This window comes from Lacerta agilis, chromosome 4, assembly GCF_009819535.1.
Source record: "Lacerta agilis isolate rLacAgi1 chromosome 4, rLacAgi1.pri, whole genome shotgun sequence".
In the NCBI taxonomy this organism is placed as follows: Eukaryota; Metazoa; Chordata; class Lepidosauria; order Squamata; family Lacertidae; genus Lacerta; species Lacerta agilis.
In genome coordinates this window covers 38,507,984-38,530,825 of record NC_046315.1, presented here as the reverse complement: position 1 = coordinate 38,530,825, position 22,842 = coordinate 38,507,984, and the positions used below count along the sequence as shown (strand labels likewise).

The window sequence follows — 22,842 nt, the reverse complement described above, 5'->3', positions numbered from 1 at the left end:
TAATAATAATAATAATAATAATAATAATAATAATAATAATAATAATAATTTATTTATTTATTTATTTATTTATTTATACCCCCGCCCATCTGGCTGGGTTTCCCCAGCCACTCTGGGTGGCTTCCAACAAAATATTAAAATACAGTAATCCATCAAACATTAAAAGCTTCCCTAAGCAGGGCTGCCTGCAGATGTCTTCTAAAAGTCTGGTAGTTGTTTTTCTCTTTGACATCTGGTGCGAGGGCGTTCCACAGGGCTGGTGGGTGCCACTACCAAGAAGGCCCTCTGCCTGGTTCCCTGTAACTTGGCTTCTCACAGTGAGGGAACCACCAGAAGGCCCTTGGTGCTGGACCTCAGTGTCCGGGTAGAACGATGGGGGTGGAGATGCTCCTTCAGGTATACTGGACCGAGGCCATTTAGGGCTTTAAAGGTCAGCACCAACACTTTGAATTGTGCTCGGAAACGTACTGTGAGCCAGTGTAGGTCTTTCTAGACCGGTGTTATGTGGTCTCGGCGGCTGCTCCCAGTCACCAGTCTAGCTGCCACATTCTGGATTAGTTGTAGTTTCTAGGTCACCTTCAAAGGTAGCCCCATGTAGAGCGCATTGCAGTAGTCCAAGCGGGAGATAACCAGAGCATGCACCACTGTGGCGAGACAGTGCGCGGGCAGGTAGGGTCTCAGCCTGCGTACCAGATGGAGCTGGTAAACAGCTGCCCTGGACACAGATTTGACCTGTGCCTCCATGGACAGCTGCGAGTCCAAAATGACTCCCAGGCCGCGCACCTGGTCCTTCAGGGGCATAGTTACCCCATTCAGGACCAGGGAGTCCTCCACACCTGCCCACCTCCTGTCCCCCCAAAACAGTACTTCTGTCTTGTCAGGATTCAACCTCAATCTGTTAGCCGCCATCCATCCTCCAACCGCCTCCAGACATTCACACAGGACCTTCACTGCCTTCACTGGTTCTGATTTGAAAGAGAGACAGATCTGGGTATCCGCATACTGATGAACACCCAGCCTAAACCCCCTGATGATCTCTCCCAGCGGCTGCATGTAGATGTTGAAAAGCATGGGGGATAGGACAGAACCCTGAGGCACCCCACAAGTGAGAGCCCAGGGGTCTGAACACTCATCCCCCACCACCACTTTCTGAACACGGCCCAGGAGGAAGGAGCGGAACCACTGTATAACAATGCCCCCAGCTCCCAGCCCCTCTAGAAGGATGTTATGGATGGTATCAAAAGCCGCTGAGAGATCCAGCAGAAGTAGGAAACAGCTCTCACCTTTGTCCCTAGCTTGCCGGAGATCATCGACCAGTGCAACCAAGGCAGTTTCAGTCCCATGGTGAGGCTTGAATCCTGACTGGAAGGTGTAGGATGCCTTAAAGCATTATAATCTACTGCTTTCTGCCTTTCATTAAAATATTCAGGCAATGCATCAAAGGGGAAGGAAAATAGTATTATTGTGAAGTGGCGTCATTCTCTGTGAGTGCTAAGGAACTAGGGTAGAGCATTCTTGAAACCCCCTAGAACATGCACCTAGTTACATATGATAATTTTGAAAGGAGGCGAGATAGTGACCTTCCTCTCTAAAAGAGAGAGGCTGAAAATTGCCTTGGTTGCCATGGCAAACTTTGAGTCCCTGAGAGAGATGTTGGCAAACAGGCTATATCTCCAGTGCAGAATGTTTACAGTCCTGTGCTGTAATTATCTCTCAATGACTGGCAGAATTAATCAGAGCCTCTATGTTAATTAGCCAGCTCTGCAGTCCCCAAAACAGGTGGTGGAAAATATGCAAATCTATGCAGAATTTTAATGTTCTGCATAAGCAGTTTTAATTACCATAAACCCCCTCTCCTTGTTTTTCCTTTTCATGTGCTTTCTCACTTGCATTTTTCCCTCATGGCTACAGTAATTTCATCTTTCATAAGATGGTTTTAAATAAATGAACTGTGTTTGTCTATATAAATACCAAATTCTGTTTCTTAGAGACAAGATGTATGGTGTTTGTTTTTGTTCCTGGATGCAATTCAGCATCTAAGGTTTTTTAAGCTAGTACCTTGTTTAGTTTGAAATACTATGTTTATGAATTATTATGAAATGTGTACAAGAAAAATCTGCACTAATCCAAAACTTGCATGCTACTGATAACTGAGTTTCACATTGACTATGGGATTGGGCAGTTTGGTACAGTTTGAGGGGGCAGAATTGGATGCCCTGTGTCTCTCTCCAACTGCAACCGAGCCCCTGTTTTTGTTAATAATTTGAAGTAACAGTAGCATTTTTTTCTTCCATTCTGATAAGTGGAAATATTTGGTTATGGCTACAATACCATATTAGCATTTCTTCCCCCCACCTGTTATCTACAGTTACTTATGAAAACAAGTTGTTGAAATAAGCAGCTTTTTATATTATTGATAATCGAAAATCTTGTAAATATCATCCCTCTTCATATTACAATAAACTATGAAAATGACTGTGTCCACATTGATACCCATTCTGTTGTACAAAAGCTTGTATATTTTCTTTCCTAGCCTAAACCTAATGAAGAATCTGGGGACAGTCAGCAGCCAAGCCAGCCTTCCCAGCAGCCTTCAGTACAGGCGGCCATACCCCAAACCCAGCTCATGCTGGCCGGAGGACAGATCACTGGAGTAAGATGAGTCCAAGTGAATTGTAATGAGCCACCAACTCATATTGTTGTATTAGACAGAGTAGATTTTTGCTTTATCATTCCAGGCAAATGTGGCCGGAGAAAATCTCCCTATTGGTTTTATGGATCTCTCAGTGGCATTTGATGCTGTGGATTATGCTATCCCAGTCCATGGACCTGTTTGTTTCTAGGTCTACATTGTCTGAGTTCAGCCTATCTGGAGAAATTGCCACATCTCTTGAGATTTGCAGGAGGAGACCTTGTGCTATGTCCCCATACCATAAGGAAAGTTGTCTTCTGGAGCAAATGTAGAACCCTCTCCATTGTAGCTTACCTTCTTGGAACTTTCTATCTAGGGAGGCTCTTTTAATCCTGCCACCACTATCTTTTAGAAATCAGGTTGATATATTAGAAATTACAAATTAGTTGATATAATTGTATGTGCAGAGTAGTTTTTAAATTCTGTAATTTTATTTTTGATATAGTGGTTATTGCTGTGTAATCTTATCTGGAAAGTTGATATATACAATGTGAAACCTACCACATCAGATGCTATTTCTCTACTTTGCTGATGAGTATAAGGGTGATTTTTAACACAGTATATCGATTCAAGAAGTCAACAAATTATAGCAAATTTCTTCTGTGACCTCCTAGTCACAGTGAAGAGGGAAAAGAAGATAGTATTGCTGTTACAGACAATGTCTTGGTCATATTTATGACTATTTGATAAAACATTTTAGCACAGTGCTATTGTTGATATAAACAAACTCTTAAGTTTGCTGAAATTTCCTTTTCCATACACAAAAATGAGGTTTAAATCCACCTATTAACAGCTCTCATTGGATGGAGAACTCTTTATGTAAGCTATCAGTGTTTCTTTCAACAGCAAAAAAGGTATGCTACAACAACTTGGGAGACTAAAAACTGATCAATCACTTCTGCTATTTTCAAAATTTGAGACATGCAGTTAATCAGAGACTTTTCTCCCTATATGATTTATCTCTGAAAGGTATATGTAATATGTAAATCAAATGACACTGCTTTGAATTTAATTCTATTTATAGGCATATAGAAAACTGCTTTATACCAACTCAGAGCAGTGGGCTGTCTACCTTAGTATTGTCTATATTTATGCCAGATCCTTCGCCTTAAAACTCTACAAATGACTGTTTTCCATATGTAGTGGGCTTTTACTGTAATCTGAATACAGATTTTTTCGTGGCTTTTACTTGTAGCACTTTTGTATAAGCATACAGTAAAGATTAGTCCAAATACATTAAATGTCATTTTGCCTAACTGCTCTTTGCTACATTGAAACTAGATCCAGGTCTTTGAAGGTAAGGGCTCTTTCTATACAGAAACAGGGAAGAATATTCATGTATTGAAGGGAGTCTAACGCCACCTGTTTCATAGAGATAATGTGTGTTTGGAAACCTGCAGAGATGTCAACCTACCAGCTCAATCCTATCAAAACAAAAAGGCAGACGGAAGGGGGGGTTGACTTGGAGGGGGAACAAATGGTGCACATGTTCCTCAGCTATATCTTAAGGCATAATGGAAATGATGAAACATGCCAGGGATTCATGCTAATGTGAAGCAGCTGGAGTATTATCAGTTTGTTTGGTAACCACAGCCAGTATTGCTATTTCTCATTCATCTGGCTAATCGCTTCTGCTTCTGGTGGGTGTAAATTTCCTTTCAAAGCCTGTCGGTGATGGCTTGTTCTTTTTGCTTGCTATTTCCTGTCAGTGCTGTTTCTTTCCATTGCTTGCTGGCTAATTACCTTTTTCACATTAATATTGAAGCAGTGCCACAATAATGCAGTGGTGACAATGATACAATGCTTATGCCAGTACCATTTAGATGAGGTGAAATATAGGTTGATATATTGGTTGATTTTTTATCTTACCTGAAATAAACATCTGCTCCCTGTATACGGTGGCTTGTTTGAAGGCAACTGGTCAGAAATAAATAGTGATGGTTTGTAAAAGGGATGATGTTTCGTGCTATTAACTACTGTCGTAAAACTTGTTCCTAGCTCACGTTAACACCAGCCCAGCAGCAATTATTGATACAACAGGCACAGGCACAGTTGCTGGCAGCTGCAGTGCAGCATTCAGCCAGTCAGCAGCACAATGCTGCAGGCGCCACCATCTCAGCTTCTGCTGCAACGCCCATGACACAAATCCCTCTATCTCAACCGATACAAATTGCACAGGTGAGCTTTGTCTTTCGAACCATTGATCATGTTGGCCTACCCCAATATGTCTCTTTTGTTACTCTTTTGTTCACAGTGCAGCTGAATAAGGGCTCACAAGGCAGTGTTTTGAATACGTTGGCAACATAGTCCACTTGGTCCTCTGATTTGCAAAGACCACACATCCCTGTTAAAGAAAGCTAGAAGTTTCCTTTTATAAAATGCAAGCATGGCAACATTCAGGTCAAATAATTTGGCTCTTATAAACAGTTTTTACATTTGAGCACTTGCTCTTTCCACTCCACTTGCTTTCTTCATTTCCTGATTTTTGCAAGCCACAATTTGGTGTGACATCCAAAGTGGGTAAATTAAAGTTTATGCAAACCATTATTTTCCCATTCTGGTTTGGAGACAACCATGGTTTGAAATGAGTTTCTAATTCTGGTTTGGTAATAAAATGTAGTATTTCAAACCCAGAAATGAGAGAGGACATTGAAGGGAGGGTGTTGGGCTCAAAGCTGTTCACAAGAACCAAACCATGATTCAGCTGTTAAATCTGAACGAGACTCGCATATGCAGTTTGGTTCTTGGTTGAGTTACTAAGGGAGTGTTAACACTGATCCAACTCAGGACTTCGTGGCAACCATGGGGCTGTTTCAAGTGATCATTGACCTGACACACAATGCAGAACACACTCCTGATTTGGTTTTTGCTCCTGGTGGTGAGGTTGGATGCCTGGAAATGAGGAGGTGTTTCTGTGCCCCTTTTGTCACACCAGACCACTTCCTGGTGAAGCTTGGGCTGACACAATTTCCCCCTGCAAGGGGGGGGGGGTGGAGGACCAATTAGGGTAGACCACTTAGGGATTCCCGAATGCTATAGGTATTTTCTGATGGGTGAAACAGACAAACCTGCCAAGGCCCTCATTTCACTGGGAAATGGTGAGATGTGGAGGGCCATAGATATGGTTCCTTCTGAGCATCCTCTCAAATGCTGTATTAGAGCACATAATCATGCCTACTTTGCAGCAGTGAAAGCAGCAAGGAGGGCCTACTTCACTGTCTCCATTGCACCGTTGAACATAGCAGAGCTCTTCAGAGTGGTCTGTGGGCTCTGGATACCTGTATTGGTGCATGGAGCTCTGGAGCCCTCAGAGACTTGCTTTGTAGACACTTTAGAGAATGAAGTCACTCACCTCCATAATGTGCTTGATTCCATGATTTATGCAGCTCCAAGTGAGATTTCCAGTCATCCACTAAGCCTTTTTGTGAGATCAGTTTCAGTTTTTGCAGCCTGACGACATAAACAAGGTGCTTGGAAGTATGCTCTTATTTGTGGGGGCAGACTACTGCCAGCATATATCTCCTTGTCTTTGGAATCTGTATTGGCTGCCAAGCTGCTTCCAGGCAGCCAATACAGATTTTGGTACTAAAGTATAAGGTCCTAAGCATCTCTGGACCAAGTTATTTGAGAGACTGCCTTACCCTCCATATGCCCAGCAAGTTACTTCTTTGCAATAGGGTCTGTTATTAAAACCCTAAAAATATCAGAAGTTCTTGCCATGACAATATGCTGCAGGATTTTCAGTGTGACTGTTTGTGTAACTGTTTGTGCCCTCTGTTTGTAATTTCCAGAAACAATTGAATACATTCTTGTTTTAACAAGCTTTTCCAGCTGGGTGTGAGTAGGGATGGGAACTAGGTTTCTGCCTATCTTTAGCTGATTTGTGTATTGTTTTTAAGCCGATTCTTAGTGATTTTTAGTGTATGGTATGAATCACTTTTAGATGTATATGAAATTAATGTAAAGTTAAATTTCTTAGATTTGTGTTTGTATGCTGCATTTTATTTTTTATTTCTAGTTGCGAGTCTCCATGTGAACTCTGCTTTTGAGTGGCCTATAAGTACAGTTAATAATTTTGATGGATCATGGTCACAAGGAGCAAAAATGAAAGTTGAGGGCCAGTGTAGTATTAGAATTAAACCTGGGAGACCTGAGTTCAGTTACCTACTCATTGGGTCACTTAGGACCACTTCCTTATCTGTCACCTTAACCTACCTTATAGGGTTGCTGAGATATATATATCTGAAGTCAGTCACTTTTTCCACTGCAAATTGGAGTACATGGGCTTCATCAATTGCTTATAACAGAGCCCTGCTTAGCTTGTTTGGATTACTATTATAAATACATTATCCAAATAATTGTTTGTTTTTATAGCCCTGTTCATGAATAATTGATTCACTGACCAGATCTCTGTTTCAGACACATTATTATATTTAACTGATTTTACACACACAACTTAACTCTAGCTGTGATCATCGCAAGAAATCTTCTGTGAGAATATGAATAAATGGAATAAATGCTAGCAGGGTATATAGTAGTGTTTATAGCTCTCTGTTCACCTACTGGTAAGGGAGTTTACAGAACTAATATAAATTATACCGCATCCTGATAGATATAATGTAGATAACAAAACACAATTTAGCATGCTGCGAGGAAATTGTTTTTCATTTTTCATAGTATGTTCTTACCACTCAAGTTCTTGCTCTCTCTTTTTTATCATGGTAGTACAATGGACTTGTGTTTTGAATCTGATGGCTTCTTACCAGACCTACAAAAGCCATCAAATCAGTAGGATTCCGAGGGTTAATTCTCTGGTGTGTAAAACATGGCCATAGATTGAGGTTGATTACTGCCCAGACACCATATTGTACCATGTTTACTCCCCCCCCCCCCAATGATGAACATGTCCCCACAAAAACAGTTTTGGGATCCACAAACACTTCTGTGGATGGAGCAGGCTAGGGCCAAGAGGAAGGAGATGGTATGTACTTTCTCTCACCACTGTTTTGGTACCTGCTGCTTGTTTGGAAGCCAATGTATGAGAAAGCAAAGGCAGATTTCCAGTAGCATCCCTCTGCTTGTATGATGCAGCTGGCATAAAATTCCAGCAGGTCTCCTTATGAGCAGGGTTGATGAGCCTGGTGGGCTGTTGATGGCTGCACCTAGTCATTTCCTACCAAAGCCCGCATCACCTGCGGAGGGCAGATACAAAAACTGAAGGAGCCTAGGGACAAGCAGAGCTCCATGGCAGCCTAAAACTTCAACATTTGCTGATGCTAAAATTTTGTTTCTATTAGTGAAATTGATGATATGCTGAAAACCTCAAGAGGAGAACTACATCCTTAAATCAATACTTTGCTGTTGTTCCTTTGCGTTAGCAACTTTTTTCAGGTCATTCTATGATTCTATTAATTAGTAAATGTTCATTTATTTATGTGCTATTAAATTCAGATGCCCTGTGTTTGCAGAGTAAGAATTTTGGATCACGGTTCATTTCCTAATGGGTTTGTTTTGCTTTTGAAGGGGAGGGAATGACTGTTTAAGTCTGAAAAACTCTTACTTCCGTTTTGCTTCTTCAAGGATTTGCAGCACCTGCAGCAGCTCCAACAACAGAATCTCAACCTGCAACAGTTTGTGTTGGTGCATCCAACAACCAACTTGCAACCAGCACAGTTCATCATCTCACAGACGCCGCAGGGGCAGCAGGGTGAGCAAGACATTTCCTAAAGGACTTAAGTTCTTTATAAAGATATTTTGTTGCAGGCAAACCAGCAATCAGAGGTATTTAATACTTGGGCATGTAAATTTTAGGGAAGATGTTTGATACTATAGAGTATTCACCATCTGGGTGAATATATCCATCACATGGGCAGAAGTCCAATAAGTATGCAGGCATGGCTTCTCTGGAATCCTTATCCTTTCCTTTCTTTAATATAGTACTCTTTTTTTCTTTTTTGACAGTTTTGGAAATATCGAGTATACAGGACACCTCTTTTCCCCTATATGCCTCTATTTGGGCTAAAACCTTAAGCTACAAAAAGTCATTTTTTAAAATTCTATCCCACCTTTTCTGCAGTTGCTAGAGTGCTTCGAGTGTCAGGATTGTAATGAACATAAGAAGAGTCCTTCTGGATCAGGCCAAAGACTCATCTAGTCCAGCATCCTGTTCTTAAAGTGGCCAACAAGATCCCTATGGGAAGCCCCTACGCAGGACCTGAGTGCAACAGCACTCTCCCTACCTGCGATTCCCAGCAACTGATATTCAGAGGCATACTGCCTCCAACAGTAGAGATAGAACATAGCCATCGTGGCTAGATGCCATTGTTAGCCCGGTCCTCCATGAATTTGTCTAATCCTCTTTTAAAGCCATCCAAGTTGGTGGCCATCACTACATTTGTGGGAGCGAATACCATAGTTTAAACTGTGCACTATATGAAGAAGTACTTTCTTTTGTCCTGAATCTTCCAACATTCAGCTTCATTGGCTTCCCCTGAGTTCTAGTACTATATAATAGGTAGAGTTTTCTGCCTGTCCACTTTTCCATGCCACACCTAATCTTATGCACCTCTCTCACGTCCCCACTCCTACCACTCATCTTTTCCTCCTGAACTTAAAAGCCCTCGGGGGAGTTACTCCAACCCCATGATCACTTTAGTTCCCTCTTTTTCTGAATTTTTCCCCAGCTCTGCAGTATCCTTTTTGAGGGGAGGTGACCAGAAACTGTACACAGTATTCCAAGTGTAGTCTCCCCATAGATTTGTTATAACAGCATTGTGATATTGGCAGTTAAATTTTCAGTCCTTTCGTGATGATCCCTAACATGAAATTCGCCTCTTTCACAGCTGCCGCACACTGGGTCGGGTCAACATCTTCATCGAGTTACCCTCTACAACCTCAAGGTCTCATTCCTGGTCAGTCACTGCCATTTCAGACCCCATTAGCGTATATGTTAAATGAGGGGTAAAACTTTGTCCCAATGTGCATCATTTTACACTTGCTTATAATAAATTGCATTTGCCGTTTTACTGCTTTTTCACCCAGTTTGTAGAGATCCTTTTGAGCTCAACAATTTGGTTTCATCAGCAAAATTGGCTACCTCACTGTTCACCCCTAACTCCAGGTCATTAAAAAGTAAAAAGCAAAGGCCTCAATCCTTGGTGACCTTCACTTTCTTCATCCTTGCATTGGGAAAACTGTCCATTTATTCCTACTCTGCTTTCTGTTTCTTAACTAATTCCTGATCCATAAGAGGACTTCTTACTCCATGATTGCTCAGTTTATTCAGGAGTCTTAGGTGAGATACTTTTACCTGCAGCTTTTGAAATTAAGTCAACTTTTGAAAGTAGTAAGACACCATATCAACTGGATCACCTCTTCCGATACGCTTGTTGACACTCAAAGAGAACTGTAAAAGGTTAGTAACACATGACTTGCCCTTGCAGAAATATTCTGGTTCTGCTTCAGCAAGGCATAACAATTCTTTCCACCAGTTTTGTGGAACAGAGTTAAGATAATTGACCTGCAATTTCCCAGGAACCCCAACCCCACCCCAGATCCTTTTTTAAAATTCCACTGCCGAGTCCTCAGGTATTGAGGTTGATTTTTGTTATAAGTTCAGCAATTTCACATTGCAAAACGCTTGGGTGCCATCTGGACCAGATGATTTTTCAGTTTCTAATTTGTGAAAAAGGCCTAGAACTTGTCACCACCATTTGCCTCACTTCTTCAAAAAACAAAAAACTCTCCATGAAATTGAATTCAGGCACAGGTGTCTTCCCTACATCTTGCACAGTGAAGACAAATAATTGATTCAGCTTCTCTGCAGTCTCCTTTACTCCTTTAGCACATATTTGGCTCTTTTGTCATCCAAAGGCCTGACTACCTCCCTATGCAGCCACCTGCTTTGAATGTAATTAAATAATTTTTGTCGGTTCTTATTTTTATCATTTATTGGTTTCATTGGTTTATTATTTATTGGTCTGTCTGTCTGTCTTTTGGACTAGACTTCCATTTTCTGAGGGAATTGTTCCTGCCTCTGATAGCTTCCTTGACTCTGCTCTTTACCACACCGGCATCTTAATGATCCTGATGGTACCTTTCCAGATCTGTGGAATATATTCTAGCCATGCTTTTATTATTGTGGTTTTGAACAACCCTAGGGATTCTGGAGAGACCTAGCCCTCTTGACTTTGCCTTTCAGCTTCCATTTTACCAATTACTTCATTTTGGTGAAATTTCCTCCTTTGAAATAAAATGTGACTTTGTTGGATTTTCTTGGCAATTTACATATATATTGAATTTGATAGCACTATGGTAATTGTTTCCAATCAGCTTAACACATCTTCCACCAGGTTCTGGGTTTCACTTAAGTTTTAAGTCTAGGGTTGCTGCCCGTCTAATTGGTACAATAACCACCTCTAGAAATTTTAATTCTTTTGTATTACTAGAAAATGCATGTAGCCCATTGTATGTGGGTTACTGAAACTTCCCATTACTGTAGCATTTTCTCATTTGGATGCCTCCTTGATTTAATTCTTCATTTCAAGATTACCCTGGCATTTTGGTCAGGGGGATCCTCGGTGCTAAATTACTTTTGGGAGCTGGCATAATGCCCCCCCCCCCCATTTCTGTGGAAGAATCTGCCCCTTTGGAGGTTTCTGGCTTGTTAGACTTGTGTTCTCTCTGTTAAACAGAGCAGCCTCACCTCTAGACCATGTATAGAGTCTGTGTCCAGAGATCATCATCTCCCACTGGCACTCTCCATTCCACCAGGTTTCCATTATCTAGTGACTAGTCTGTCATCTAACTTGTCCATCTTGGCTTGTCTTCTAGCATTATCATATAAACACTTACACATAGTGTCTTCAGCACATGTGTTATCCTACAGTGCTTCAAACCTTTGAATTGCTATCATGTGCCCCTGCACTCTCAATGCCTATTTCTATCCCTCTCTCCTCTGAATACGGGTAACTTATGCACGTTTAACTTGTACAATTTCAACTTTGCACAGTTGAAGACTGGTCAGTTGAAATCACACAAATTAAAAGCACAGAAGGCAGGAACTTAAAAGCTCTTTTTACACAGCTTTTTTCCGGTGCAGAAAGAGCTTTTGAGCTGTCAGACTTCCTTACTGGGTTCTGGTAGATCTTGCAAGAGCTTCCCAGAGTCCAGTAAGCAGTTCAGTTCCATTGTTTTTTTGGGAAATGATATACTTAAATTTCAGCAGACTTCTGCATAATATACTAAGAAGCTATATGGTCTGTGCCCGTAAGACACCATACTGCAGTAAATCAGTTTGATCAATAGCATTTATGTAATTTTTAAAATTCATGTCTCCTCTCTTTCAGGTCTCCTGCAAGCGCAGAATCTCTTAACGCAACTACCTCAGCAAAGCCAAGCCAACCTCCTGCAGTCTCAGCCAAGCATCACTTTCACCTCTCAGGTCAGTTTTCGATAAATTTTCTTATTCCTATTTGGGGGAGTAGGATGAGAGAATTCAGGCCATAGTGCATAGCAAAAGTTATCCATTTTATCATTCTAGAGAGACAATGAACTGGCTATCTCTCACTTAAGAGGTTGTTGACATATTCTAAAAACATTTGCACTTGTGCTGGAAAAGGTTGAGCACAACGTGCATGTGTCATGCTATATTTTACGTATCAAGAAATTACTGGAAAATGTATTAACGCATCTGGAAAGCAATGATTAGAAGCCTAGGTACTGTCAGAATAGGAATTGTGCTTAGATGCAACTTCTGGAGCTGTTTTGGACTTTTGGGACTTTACTCTTCCCACTCACCCATTTGCTTTGATCAGTCATTCTCTTTTTTGCATAGTGAGAATGACTGGGAGAGAGTGTACTTCATTCTTAAGCAGAAAAATTAAAGGATCAGGAGACACCTTTGTTTTTATTGTCCTTTTAAAGGAATTGCTCTGTTGAATAAAATTCCCTTTGAGAATACTCTAGATTGCAATAATAATATTAATAATAATATTTATTATTTGTACCCCGCCCATCTGGCTGGGTTTCCCCAGCCACTCTGGGCGGCTTCCAACAGAAATCAAATACAAAAATATCAAACATTAAAAACTTCCCTAAAAAGGGCTGCCTTCAGGTTTTTTCTGAATGTCAGGTAGTTGTTTATTTCCCTGACCTGTGATGGGAGGGCGTTCCACAGGGCGGGCGCCACTACCGAGAAGGCCCTCTGCCTGGTTCCCTGTAGTTTTGCTTCTCGCAGTGAGGGAACCGACAGAAGGCCCTCGGCGCTGGATCTCAGTGTCCGGGCTGAATGATGGGGGTGGAGACGCTCCTTCAGGTATTACATTCATCTCTAAAATAGCTATTTTAGAGATGAATGTAATTAAAATACAATGCGTATGCTAGAAAATAGTAGATACTAGCTTTTACCAAGAAAGTCATACTTTTTCCTTAGGCATGCTTTATTTCTGTATATGTCATCTGACTTCACTCTTTGCTTTCTTACATTTCTTAGCAGCCAGCAACCCCAACAGCACAATAGCAGCGACCCCTATTCAGCCACTTCCACAGAGCCAGTCAACACCAAAGCGAATTGATACCCCCAGCTTGGAAGAGCCCAGTGATCTTGAGGAGCTTGAGCAATTTGCCAAGACTTTCAAACAAAGACGGATCAAACTTGGATTCACTCAGGTAAAATGGAAGATTTAAGATCCCCCACAATGGGTAAAATACCAGTGTTCAGATCTGGAAGGACAGAGTCTGTATCACTTTTCCTAATTTGTATGACTTCTTATGTGGGCTTTTATTAGTGTCTGTGGAGGATTTGTGAATTTCCAACTGAAATGCATTTTAATTAATGTCAAAGAAAACATAAGCCACCTTATACCAAGCCAGACCATTGGTCCTTAACTTCAGTATTGTCTGCATAGGCTACTAGCAGTTCTCCAAGGTTACAGACAGGAGAACTCCCCTGTCTACCTGGAGGTAGAAGGGATTTTGCATGCAAATCATGTGTTGTACCATTGAACTACAGAGCTGCACCTCAGATGGGGTTTGGTACAGAAACCACTTTAGTTATCCAAATGGATTGGCTTTGCAAGGAGATCAAGGTGAGTTTGCCCCTACAAATTCTTTTGGACCTTTCGGAAGCTTTTGATGGCATCATCCACAGCATCCTTTTGGACTGCCTGGCTGGATGAGAGTGAATGGCACAGTTGTTGTTTTATTACTACCTGTTGGGTCAGGTTCAGAAAGTGGTACTGCAAGACCATGGCTCCACACCATAGCATGTATGCTGTGGGGTTTCATAGGCTTCTAATTTGTCCTCCTGGCTACCACTGCATCACAAGTAGGCAAACTGTTCCTCAAGTGCCTCCTAAAGCTGCCCATTCCTCATCCCATCAAAGTTCTTTTCCTTCACTTTCCCTTTTTTTCCTTGCTCACCTCCCCCCGCCCACCCTTGGAGCAGAATCTGAGAAGAAATTGGTGGGCTGCTGCCTTGTGTGCATTGTACTGAAAAGAATACCTCTATACTTATTTGAGAACACCTCATCAAATCTAGTGAGGTTTGCTTCTAAATAGGGCTGAAGATCAGAGTTTCAGAATGTGGTGAGTCCATGGCCTTCACTTTGTATGCAGAAGTAAATATCAGTGGTATAAAATTCTTTTACAAGCTTAAGCTGGTGCAATGATGTGATCCTCCTGGGCAAAGATAGCCTGACCACTTTTCTCTATGATCTAGTTATAACCAAAATGACCATTGCAACACACTTTATGGGAGATGCTATCTCATCAGTTCTAAAAGAGCTCAATTGGTTCCCTATACATTTCTAGGCTTAGTGCAGAGCATTGTAGCTATAAGGGCTTTACAGGCTTTCTTAAGACTGCCTACTCCTGTACAAACCTGCCCATTTCTGAGCTCGCCTGGGGATGCCTTTCTTAAGGTTCCCACGCCTTTTGAGAAAAGCATGGTAGTAATTGAAGATTGAACCTTCTCTGTATTGACATAATATTTTGGGCTTATGATGAGATTATTAAAGTGGTCTTGTGGGTCCATACATACAGAAAAGCAATGCTAGGAAAGGATCACCATAATTTTCCCAACAAAATTTATTTCAGCAGACTTTAATGAGAATCAACTTATTTATGTTAAGCGTATATAGATGATCCATGCTTCTGTAGCTTTTTCAGATGTATGCACTTCAAACTCCATTGAATGCATATCCTATGTGACAACCTAATCAATCTTTCCTTAACTGAGATGGGCAAAAATTCAATTGTGGATGGAAATTCATCTCCCCCACCCCCCAAGTCAAAGGGGCACCTTGTACTTCTCTGTTTTGCAGCAAACATTGTACCACTAGGATGCCAAACAGCATAGTATTACTTAACAATTATATTGCACAAGCTATATACATAATTAGTTTTTAATGATAGTGATTGCTTAATTATGTGAGAGGGTAGTAATTAGAACTGAAGTAATAAAGGTTTAATTTCTCATAGTGTGTGTGAGAGAGAATTATTTGCCGGTGGTACAGTAAGTTATTTTCAGATGCTTATAGATTTATTGTTTTGTCTTTCAGAAATAATTACTGGGTTCAGGTTTACATAGAAGACTAATTGACTATTGCAGTTCAATTCTCAATTTTAAAAAAAAAATCAAAAGAAGACTTTATAATTTAAAATAAATATCTAAAGCAGGAGATTTGTAGTTTAAATGGTATGGTCATTAGATTCCTCATTGTATCCAAAGGTGGTGGCTGTCCTACATAAAACAAAATAATTCAGTTTGTTATCCCAGTTGTTTCCCAGCTGTTGTCAATTTGATCTGTCATGAGTTGTACAAGAATTAAATGAGTTTATGTACTGACCCTGATACTTTTTATGTGACTACATGCAGAGGCACTCATTCATTGAACTGAGATCCCTTAACCGTTGGAAGAAAGTGCTTAACTTCACTTAATTGTTGGACCTGAAGGCTGTGGAAACTGATTCAGTCCTCTGTGCTGAGGCAGAATCCCTTATACAGTTAAACCTCGGATCCCAAACGCCTGCGTTTCGGAACATTCAGGTCTTGGGTGTTTTTTGGAAACCCGAACGTCCAACATGGCTTCCGCTGAGTGCAGAAAGTTCCTGCAACCAATTGGAAGCCGTGCCTAGGTTGTCAAACATTTCAGAAGCCAAACGGGCTTCCGGAATGGATTATGTTGGACAACTGAGGTTTGACTGTACATAACACTTCAGCAGGCCTCCTCACAAACAGGGTGCAGGTCAGATCCTTTGATCAAGCGCTAACTTTAAAGTTTAGAAACAGTTCATTGCTAATCAGGTAATTGGCCTTTGACGATGCAGAATTTGGTGCATTTGGTGACCTGTAGATAACATCTTTATTCCTTCTTGAGCAACATTTTTGCAAGATGGTCTATATTTATACCAATTTTAAAGCATGTGTTGGAAATAAATTCTTCAAAAGGACAGTTTAATTCAGTGGGAAGCTAGAATAAGTCTATCACCAAGACGGAAGAAATCTGAGTGTGTCTCCATTGTATCTGTCAATAGCTTTGTAATGAGATTTATTTTATTACAGCTGTTTATGGAAGTATTATGTTGTTAAGCAACTTTTTTTTTCTTTCAACCGTGCAGGGTGATGTTGGGCTCGCTATGGGTAAACTCTATGGAAATGACTTCAGTCAAACTACTATCTCTCGCTTTGAAGCCTTGAACCTCAGCTTTAAGAACATGTGCAAGTTAAAACCACTTCTGGAAAAGTGGCTCAATGATGCAGGTGAGAATTTCCTAAAAAAATCCTGAAATACCGCAGAACAGCTCTGAATTTCTTAAAGATTTTTATTCAAATGCTCTTTGTGGTGGGGTTCAGTTTTTTCTACTTACAACAAATATTTTCAGTCTGTTGTGCAAGTGGAATAGATTGAGAAGCATAAATGGCTACTTACTTGACCGGCCTTTCTGAAGTGTTTGTACAGTACTGGCTCTGATGTGAAAATAATTGCACATATACAGTGTTTTTCAACCACATTTTTTCAACCCATAAGCTTACTTTGGCACTTTTTATTCTTAAGACCAAAAAATGCTCAAAAATAGATGAGCAGAAATATTAGCTGGTGCATATAAAAAGTTAGCAGCTAACCCTAAATGTGGCCATATGCAATTAGGTCTGATCAAAGCTTGTCTCCATCAGATCTTGAGAACTGACTTTCTATCTAAGCTGTATAGTATGGCTTTTTAAATAGAAAGTACTGTTAGTAGCAGTATTTCTGCTACATACCGGTAGGACCCATAGGCTGATACTAGATGTCCCTTCCATAAATTGAAGGGCTCAGTCTGTTTCCAGAATGGCTTTCGATCCAATGGTAGCGATTTTTGCAATTCATCCTGTAGCCCGCCACACCACCACCCACTCTGTTTTGGAGGGTGCCTCAACTCTCTTGAGCAGATTTGGAGGGGGGGATGGGGGGCTGCTGGGAGGAGGATAATTGGTTGAAAATTGGTAGGAAGGTCCCATGAGTGGATTTCTGCTCACGGCAACTTGAGACCCAAGCCATAGAATTTTGGATATTTGTTTGTATACTATCTTTCAGGACTAGACAGTGGGTTCACATTATAAAGGAAATTAAATTACAATATGAAATACACAATGTACAAAACCACTAACCCCACATCACATACAGCAAATGAATAAGGTCAGCAGGGGCAGCTGCAAGCCCCTTAACTAAAGGCCTGTGATACATTTTTAACTGGTGCTAGAAACTAATTAAGGTTGGTGTCAGCCAGGTCTGTAAGGGAAGGGCATGCCACAGTCATGGTACCCTTATTGAGAACACCCTCAGTTATGGGAGTGTAGTCTGGCATCATCTGGAGGCCCAGTGCTTGTCATTCCTAGGTTGAGGTGAGGGGCCATTACATGAGTTAATGTGTAGTTGTTTAACCAGTACTGTGAGTGGTACCTTTTAAAATATATTCATAGCATGCTTAGTGACCGTGACTTGTGCTGACTGTTTTCAGAAAACCTCTCATCAGATTCAGCTCTCTCCAGCCCAAGTGCCCTGAATTCCCCAGGGCTGGGGATTGAGGGCTTGAACCGCAGGAGGAAGAAACGCACCAGCATAGAGACCAACATACGTGTGGCCTTAGAGAAGAGTTTCCTGGAGGTTAGTCGATCTGTTGCACTGTGTGCTACTCTAACGGCTGCTGAGTAGTTTCAGCATAGCATGAAATGGTAAATAGCATAAGAACAATTAAATAACATATAAAATACTATATTACCTGACACACTATGACTATGTGATCACTGACCCTCTGTCCTTCCCATGTAAGAAGTAGAAGAGGAACTGGTGCATCTTCCCTGCTATGAGAGAGATACTTCAGGTGTATCTGCAACAATTATAGGTAGCTGCTGGCTTTCATTGTCACAGCTTCTCTGTAACATGGGAATTCACGATGTGTCCAAACTATAATTGAGCTCTTCTCTCAAATTACTACTCTTTCAGAACCAAAAGCCTACCTCGGAAGAGATCACCATGATAGCTGACAGCTGAACATGGAGAAAGAGGTGATCCGCGTTTGGTTCTGTAACCGGCGCCAGAAGGAGAAAAGGATTAACCCACCGAGTAGTGGTGGAACCAGCAGCTCGCCCATCAAAGCAATTTTCCCTTGCCCAACTTCATTGGTAAGAATTAATTTGGGTTATACCAGACTGGAAGAAATTGAAATCACTCCTATCCTCTTGGTAATGAGGTTGACATAATGCAGATTTCAAAATCTTAAGTTTTATCATCAGTGGTCACTGCTGTGTTCAGTACACCACCTATTGCTCCTACTTTGGTCCATATTGAACAAGACATCCCTCCAGAGGGCTTTGAGTACTAAGCAAGACATGAATTATTGCTGGATTGAGCTGGGTGATTCACATGGGTGTTTGCGTTATACATAGCTTAATGATTCCTCACTACAAGTAGCACTGTAGCTAGTTCTAAGCTTCAATAAATGAAAATCCTAAGCTATATAATAGTATGTGTTTTCTAGCTTCCATATTTGTAGGTAAGTAGTAAACATTTAAATCTGATTTCTTTTCCTTTCTAAGAAAGCTTAGCTGTTTGGTTCTGACCTCTAGGTGGCAACCACACCAAGCCTTGTGACAAGCAGTGCAGCTACAACCCTGACTGTCAACCCTGTGCTCCCTCTAACCAGCGCGGCAGTAACTAGTTGGCAGTCACAGGTAAGAGAATATTCAGACTTCCTCAGTGCAGAAGTACTTGGTATTATAAAGACTAAAATTTAGTGACCTATTATGTCAGAGAATCACCGGCATCATTGTATCCAGGGTTGTTTATTAGCAACAAGTTTTAATATACTCAGATCCAAGATAAACTGTGCCTTTTGGGTTCTGTTCACAATACTAACACACAGTGTCCATTGAGTTAATCAGTCCTCTTTTTCTTACACTTTGGTGCATTGCCCTTTCATTCCATTGGAATTGTGTCTTTTGTTCTCTGTCTGTCTTGTAGTTAGGGGTCTCTTCCAGGAGTATTAAATATTTTAGTCTGATTGAAACCATCATTCAGGCACCACAGAAACCATCCCCAACAACACGGCAACTGTGATTTCTACCGCACCCCCGGCTTCCTCGGCAGTGACATCACCCTCCCTGAGTCCCTCTCCTTCTGCCTCCGCTTCCACTTCTGAGGCATCGAGTGCCAGTGAGACCAGCACAACACAGACAACCTCCACCCCCATGTCCTCAGCAATTGGGACCAGCCAGGTGATGGTAACTGCTTCTGGGTTGCAAACAGCAGCAGCAGCACTCCAAGGAGCTGCACAGTTGCCTGCAAATGCAAGTCTTGCTGCCATGGCAGCAGCAGCAGGACTAAATCCAGGCTTGATGGCATCCTCACAGTTTGCAGCTGGGTAGGTTTCTACCATTCGTAAAACTTGCTTGCCATTTGAACTATCTAGCCTTCTGGCATCAGATGTCAATACACTGCACATTTAGTACCTTTACTTAAAAATAAGTGCTGTTTGAAAGATTGCCTTAATTCTTTTTTTTTAATTCAATAGTTCAGCTCATCAGAGATTATTAGCACTTTTCAGGTATAAAAATGTTAAATGCAAGTTTTTATGTTTCTTGCCACTTTTAAGATAGATTTTAAAGAATGCAACCAGTCAATAATAAATCCTAGGTAGAAATGCTGCTGAAAGGATCTGCCTCCGTTTTTGTGATAATCAACAGGGGAAATTCGAATTTGACTTTTAAATTCCATTTCTGTGTCTAAGATTGCTCACCTGGAAAGTTGCTCTGTCTTCAGTTTGTTTTTGTTTCCGTTTTTGGGATTGCAGAGGTGCTTTACTCAGTCTCAATCCAGGGACACTAGGCGGTGCTCTCAGCCCAGCTCTGATGAGTAACAGCACTCTGGAACTATTCAAGGTCAGTGGACTTTCACCAGTCTTCCCATATCTGTTATGTTTGTGTTTTTCATAGGGTTCTTTCCTACACAAAAAAGGAGACAAAGGCTGCAAATCCTAAACCTCCTTGCTTGGAAATGTCACATTGAAGAGACTTGCTTCTACATAAACATTTACCTTTATATATTTAAACCTCCATCAACCACGCATGCACATTTCACACTCATGACAATGAAGGGGTGACATCTTTTATTCCAAACTCCTTTTGACATTCAGAGATAATAACTAGTCTGAGTAAAATCAGTATATGAAAACACCCTTGTGATGGTTTTCACTTAGAAGCCTCCAGGGAAATGATCAACCATTCATACATCAGGATCCTCTCAGACCTTCTTTCGGGAATGAATGAGACACAGTTGAAGGCTCACATCTAAGACATTGTCGCCTGCACAGTCATAAACAAACAAGTACATTTTATTCATAGCGATATGTAGCTCTTTTACAAAAGAAAAGTACATATATGTGCAAATGTTCTAGGTGTACAAAAAATCATTTTATTAATATTCATAATCAAGCACTTCATTTGTTTGCGTATATTTCCCTCCACCAAACCAAGCTAGCGACTGGTCAGGCTTTGCAAGTCAACAAAAAAGCCAGGCGGCAAACTGATCTACTCTTAATATGAATGATTCTTCAAAGTGAGCAGGTACTCCATGAATTAATTATCACAGCACAGAAGGTGAATAATACACAATGGCTTAAGCATTCTTCAGGTGGTTGAAATCTGACTTCATATATCTTTATGCATGAGCCTTTATAATACTTTAATGCAGGGGTTGGGGAAGTTTTTCAGCCCCAGGGCCTCATTCCCTCGTAAGGAGCCTTGTGAGGCCCACATGCCACTGGCGGGTGGGGCCAGAGGCAAAAGTGGGCGTAACATTGGATGTGACTTTTGCCTTTGTGCAGAGTGTGGAAAGTTCAAAGGTTTCAGTATGTGCACACACTTAGCCACCGCATGTCTGCAACCAGACAAACGAAAGAGGCATGTTTGCAGTTGAAGGATGAATTTCAACTAGGCAAAAGCACTCCAGAAGGGTGTGGAGCAGGGCTAGTGAGGGATGTAGCCTGTGGGGAGGGGCATGGCACAAGGACAGGGTGTGGCATGGGGAGAGAGCCCCAAGGGGCACATAGAAAGGCCCCAAGAACTGCATTTGGGCCCTGGGCCTGAGGTTATCCATCCCTGCTTTAATGGGTCTTCACGGCACCTGCTTTTTTCTCTGTGGTGAAAATGGTGTATTTATCTGGATAATAAAATGGTCAGTTCTCAATCCTCATTCACTCTTAACTTCAATCCAGCTTTCCCCCTGATGTTGAGATGGCTTCGTTTACTATTTTTGGAGGGGGTGTGTGTTTATGTGTGTGTTAGCATCCGTTGGTAGTCGGAAGAAAAACTTCAGTGCTGCTGATGTGTGGGCTGCAAATGCTGACATTTTCTTCCGCCTCTCTCTAGCTCTTGCATCTGGTGGCTCTCTTCCAATAACATCACTGGATGCAACTGGGAACTTGGTATTTGCCAATGCTGGAGGTACGCCGAACATCGTCACTGCCCCTCTGTTCCTGAACCCTCAGAACCTTTCACTGCTCACCAGCAACCCAGTTAGCTTGGTCTCTGCAGCTGCAGCCTCCGCAGGGGCCTCTGGACCAGTTGCCAGCCTTCATGCCACCTCCACCTCAGCAGAGTCTATCCAGAACTCTCTCTTCACCGTGGCCTCGGCCAGCGGGGCTGCCTCCACCACTACTACTGCCTCCAAGGCGCAGTGAGTTGGACTGAGCTGTGCTTACCCATAGCCTATTTTACTCTGCAGTGAGATGGGCTGCCAGCTGGGTTTACAAACTGCAAAATGTGATTGGTTTCCTCTCACCGTGTTGCTGGGGACAAGGGAGAGAAGGAAAAATACAAAAGGAAAAAAAACCAAGAAGAAGGATTTAAAACTGGGACAAACATTTGCCTAATTTTATAATAAACACTGTCTTTTCAGGATTGCTTCATTGACTGGAGAACTTTCTAACCAAAATGTATAAAACAAAAAAGGACTACTTATCATTTCCAGCAGTATCAATGACAAGTTAAGGTGGGTTATCAACTCAAACGTAGGAATGGGATTTCTTCTTTCTTTTTGATCTAATATCTTTTTTTAATTATCATTTATTGGTCTGTTGTACAGGCCATAATGTCATACAGGTGTTTATAATCTTATCAATCGTGTTGGGGGTTCCTTTCTTAACTGGTACAATTTAGGCAGGCCTGTATTACTGATGTATCTCTTTATGATTATTATTATTTTTATAAATATATATATATATATAGTTCGGACACATTTGTCTGCTCCTGGAACAGTTTCAGTGAGCTCCCATGCCACACAGAGGGAGGAGCAAAGAGAGGGAAGCATGTGAGTTGCGAATGTTCTTTAGTTTCCTTTTCCCTGGCGGTATGTTTTTCGGGATTCTCTCAGAAGTGTTGGCGGCTAAGTGAACATACAGAGGGTAATGTGCAAAGATAGTCCATGCTTGTGAGATGGGAGTTCTGATTGGACAGCTGTTTGCTCAGCGCACTTGGGCCAAATCTAGCTCTCATTTGCACGTCTTTGGCTCTTGTTGATGCCAAGGGAGGAAGGATTTGGCCCATAGGTTCTGTCTTCAGCACCTGTGCTGGCCACTATCTTATCTCATAATTGCATGGAAATGGCCACTTT

At 41.4% G+C, this 22,842-nt stretch overlaps 1 protein-coding gene across 1 annotated transcript in view; it reads left to right on the top strand.

Moving 5' to 3' along the window:
- POU2F1 (POU class 2 homeobox 1) overlaps positions 1–22,183 on the top strand; it is a 40,247-nt gene extending 18,064 nt beyond the window's left edge. The window contains 15 exon segments of the mRNA XM_033146779.1: positions 2,534–2,653; positions 4,691–4,870; positions 8,273–8,399; positions 12,040–12,134; positions 12,405–12,409; positions 13,192–13,360; positions 16,313–16,454; positions 17,693–17,838; positions 18,178–18,217; positions 18,220–18,356; positions 18,801–18,898; positions 18,987–18,994; positions 19,252–19,594; positions 20,024–20,115; positions 21,600–22,183. Of these exon segments, the coding sequence (XP_033002670.1) occupies positions 2,534–2,653; positions 4,691–4,870; positions 8,273–8,399; positions 12,040–12,134; positions 12,405–12,409; positions 13,192–13,360; positions 16,313–16,454; positions 17,693–17,838; positions 18,178–18,217; positions 18,220–18,356; positions 18,801–18,898; positions 18,987–18,994; positions 19,252–19,594; positions 20,024–20,115; positions 21,600–21,910 (2,013 nt within the window). The 3' untranslated portion in view covers positions 21,911–22,183.
- The last annotated feature ends 659 nt before the right edge of the window (positions 22,184–22,842 follow it).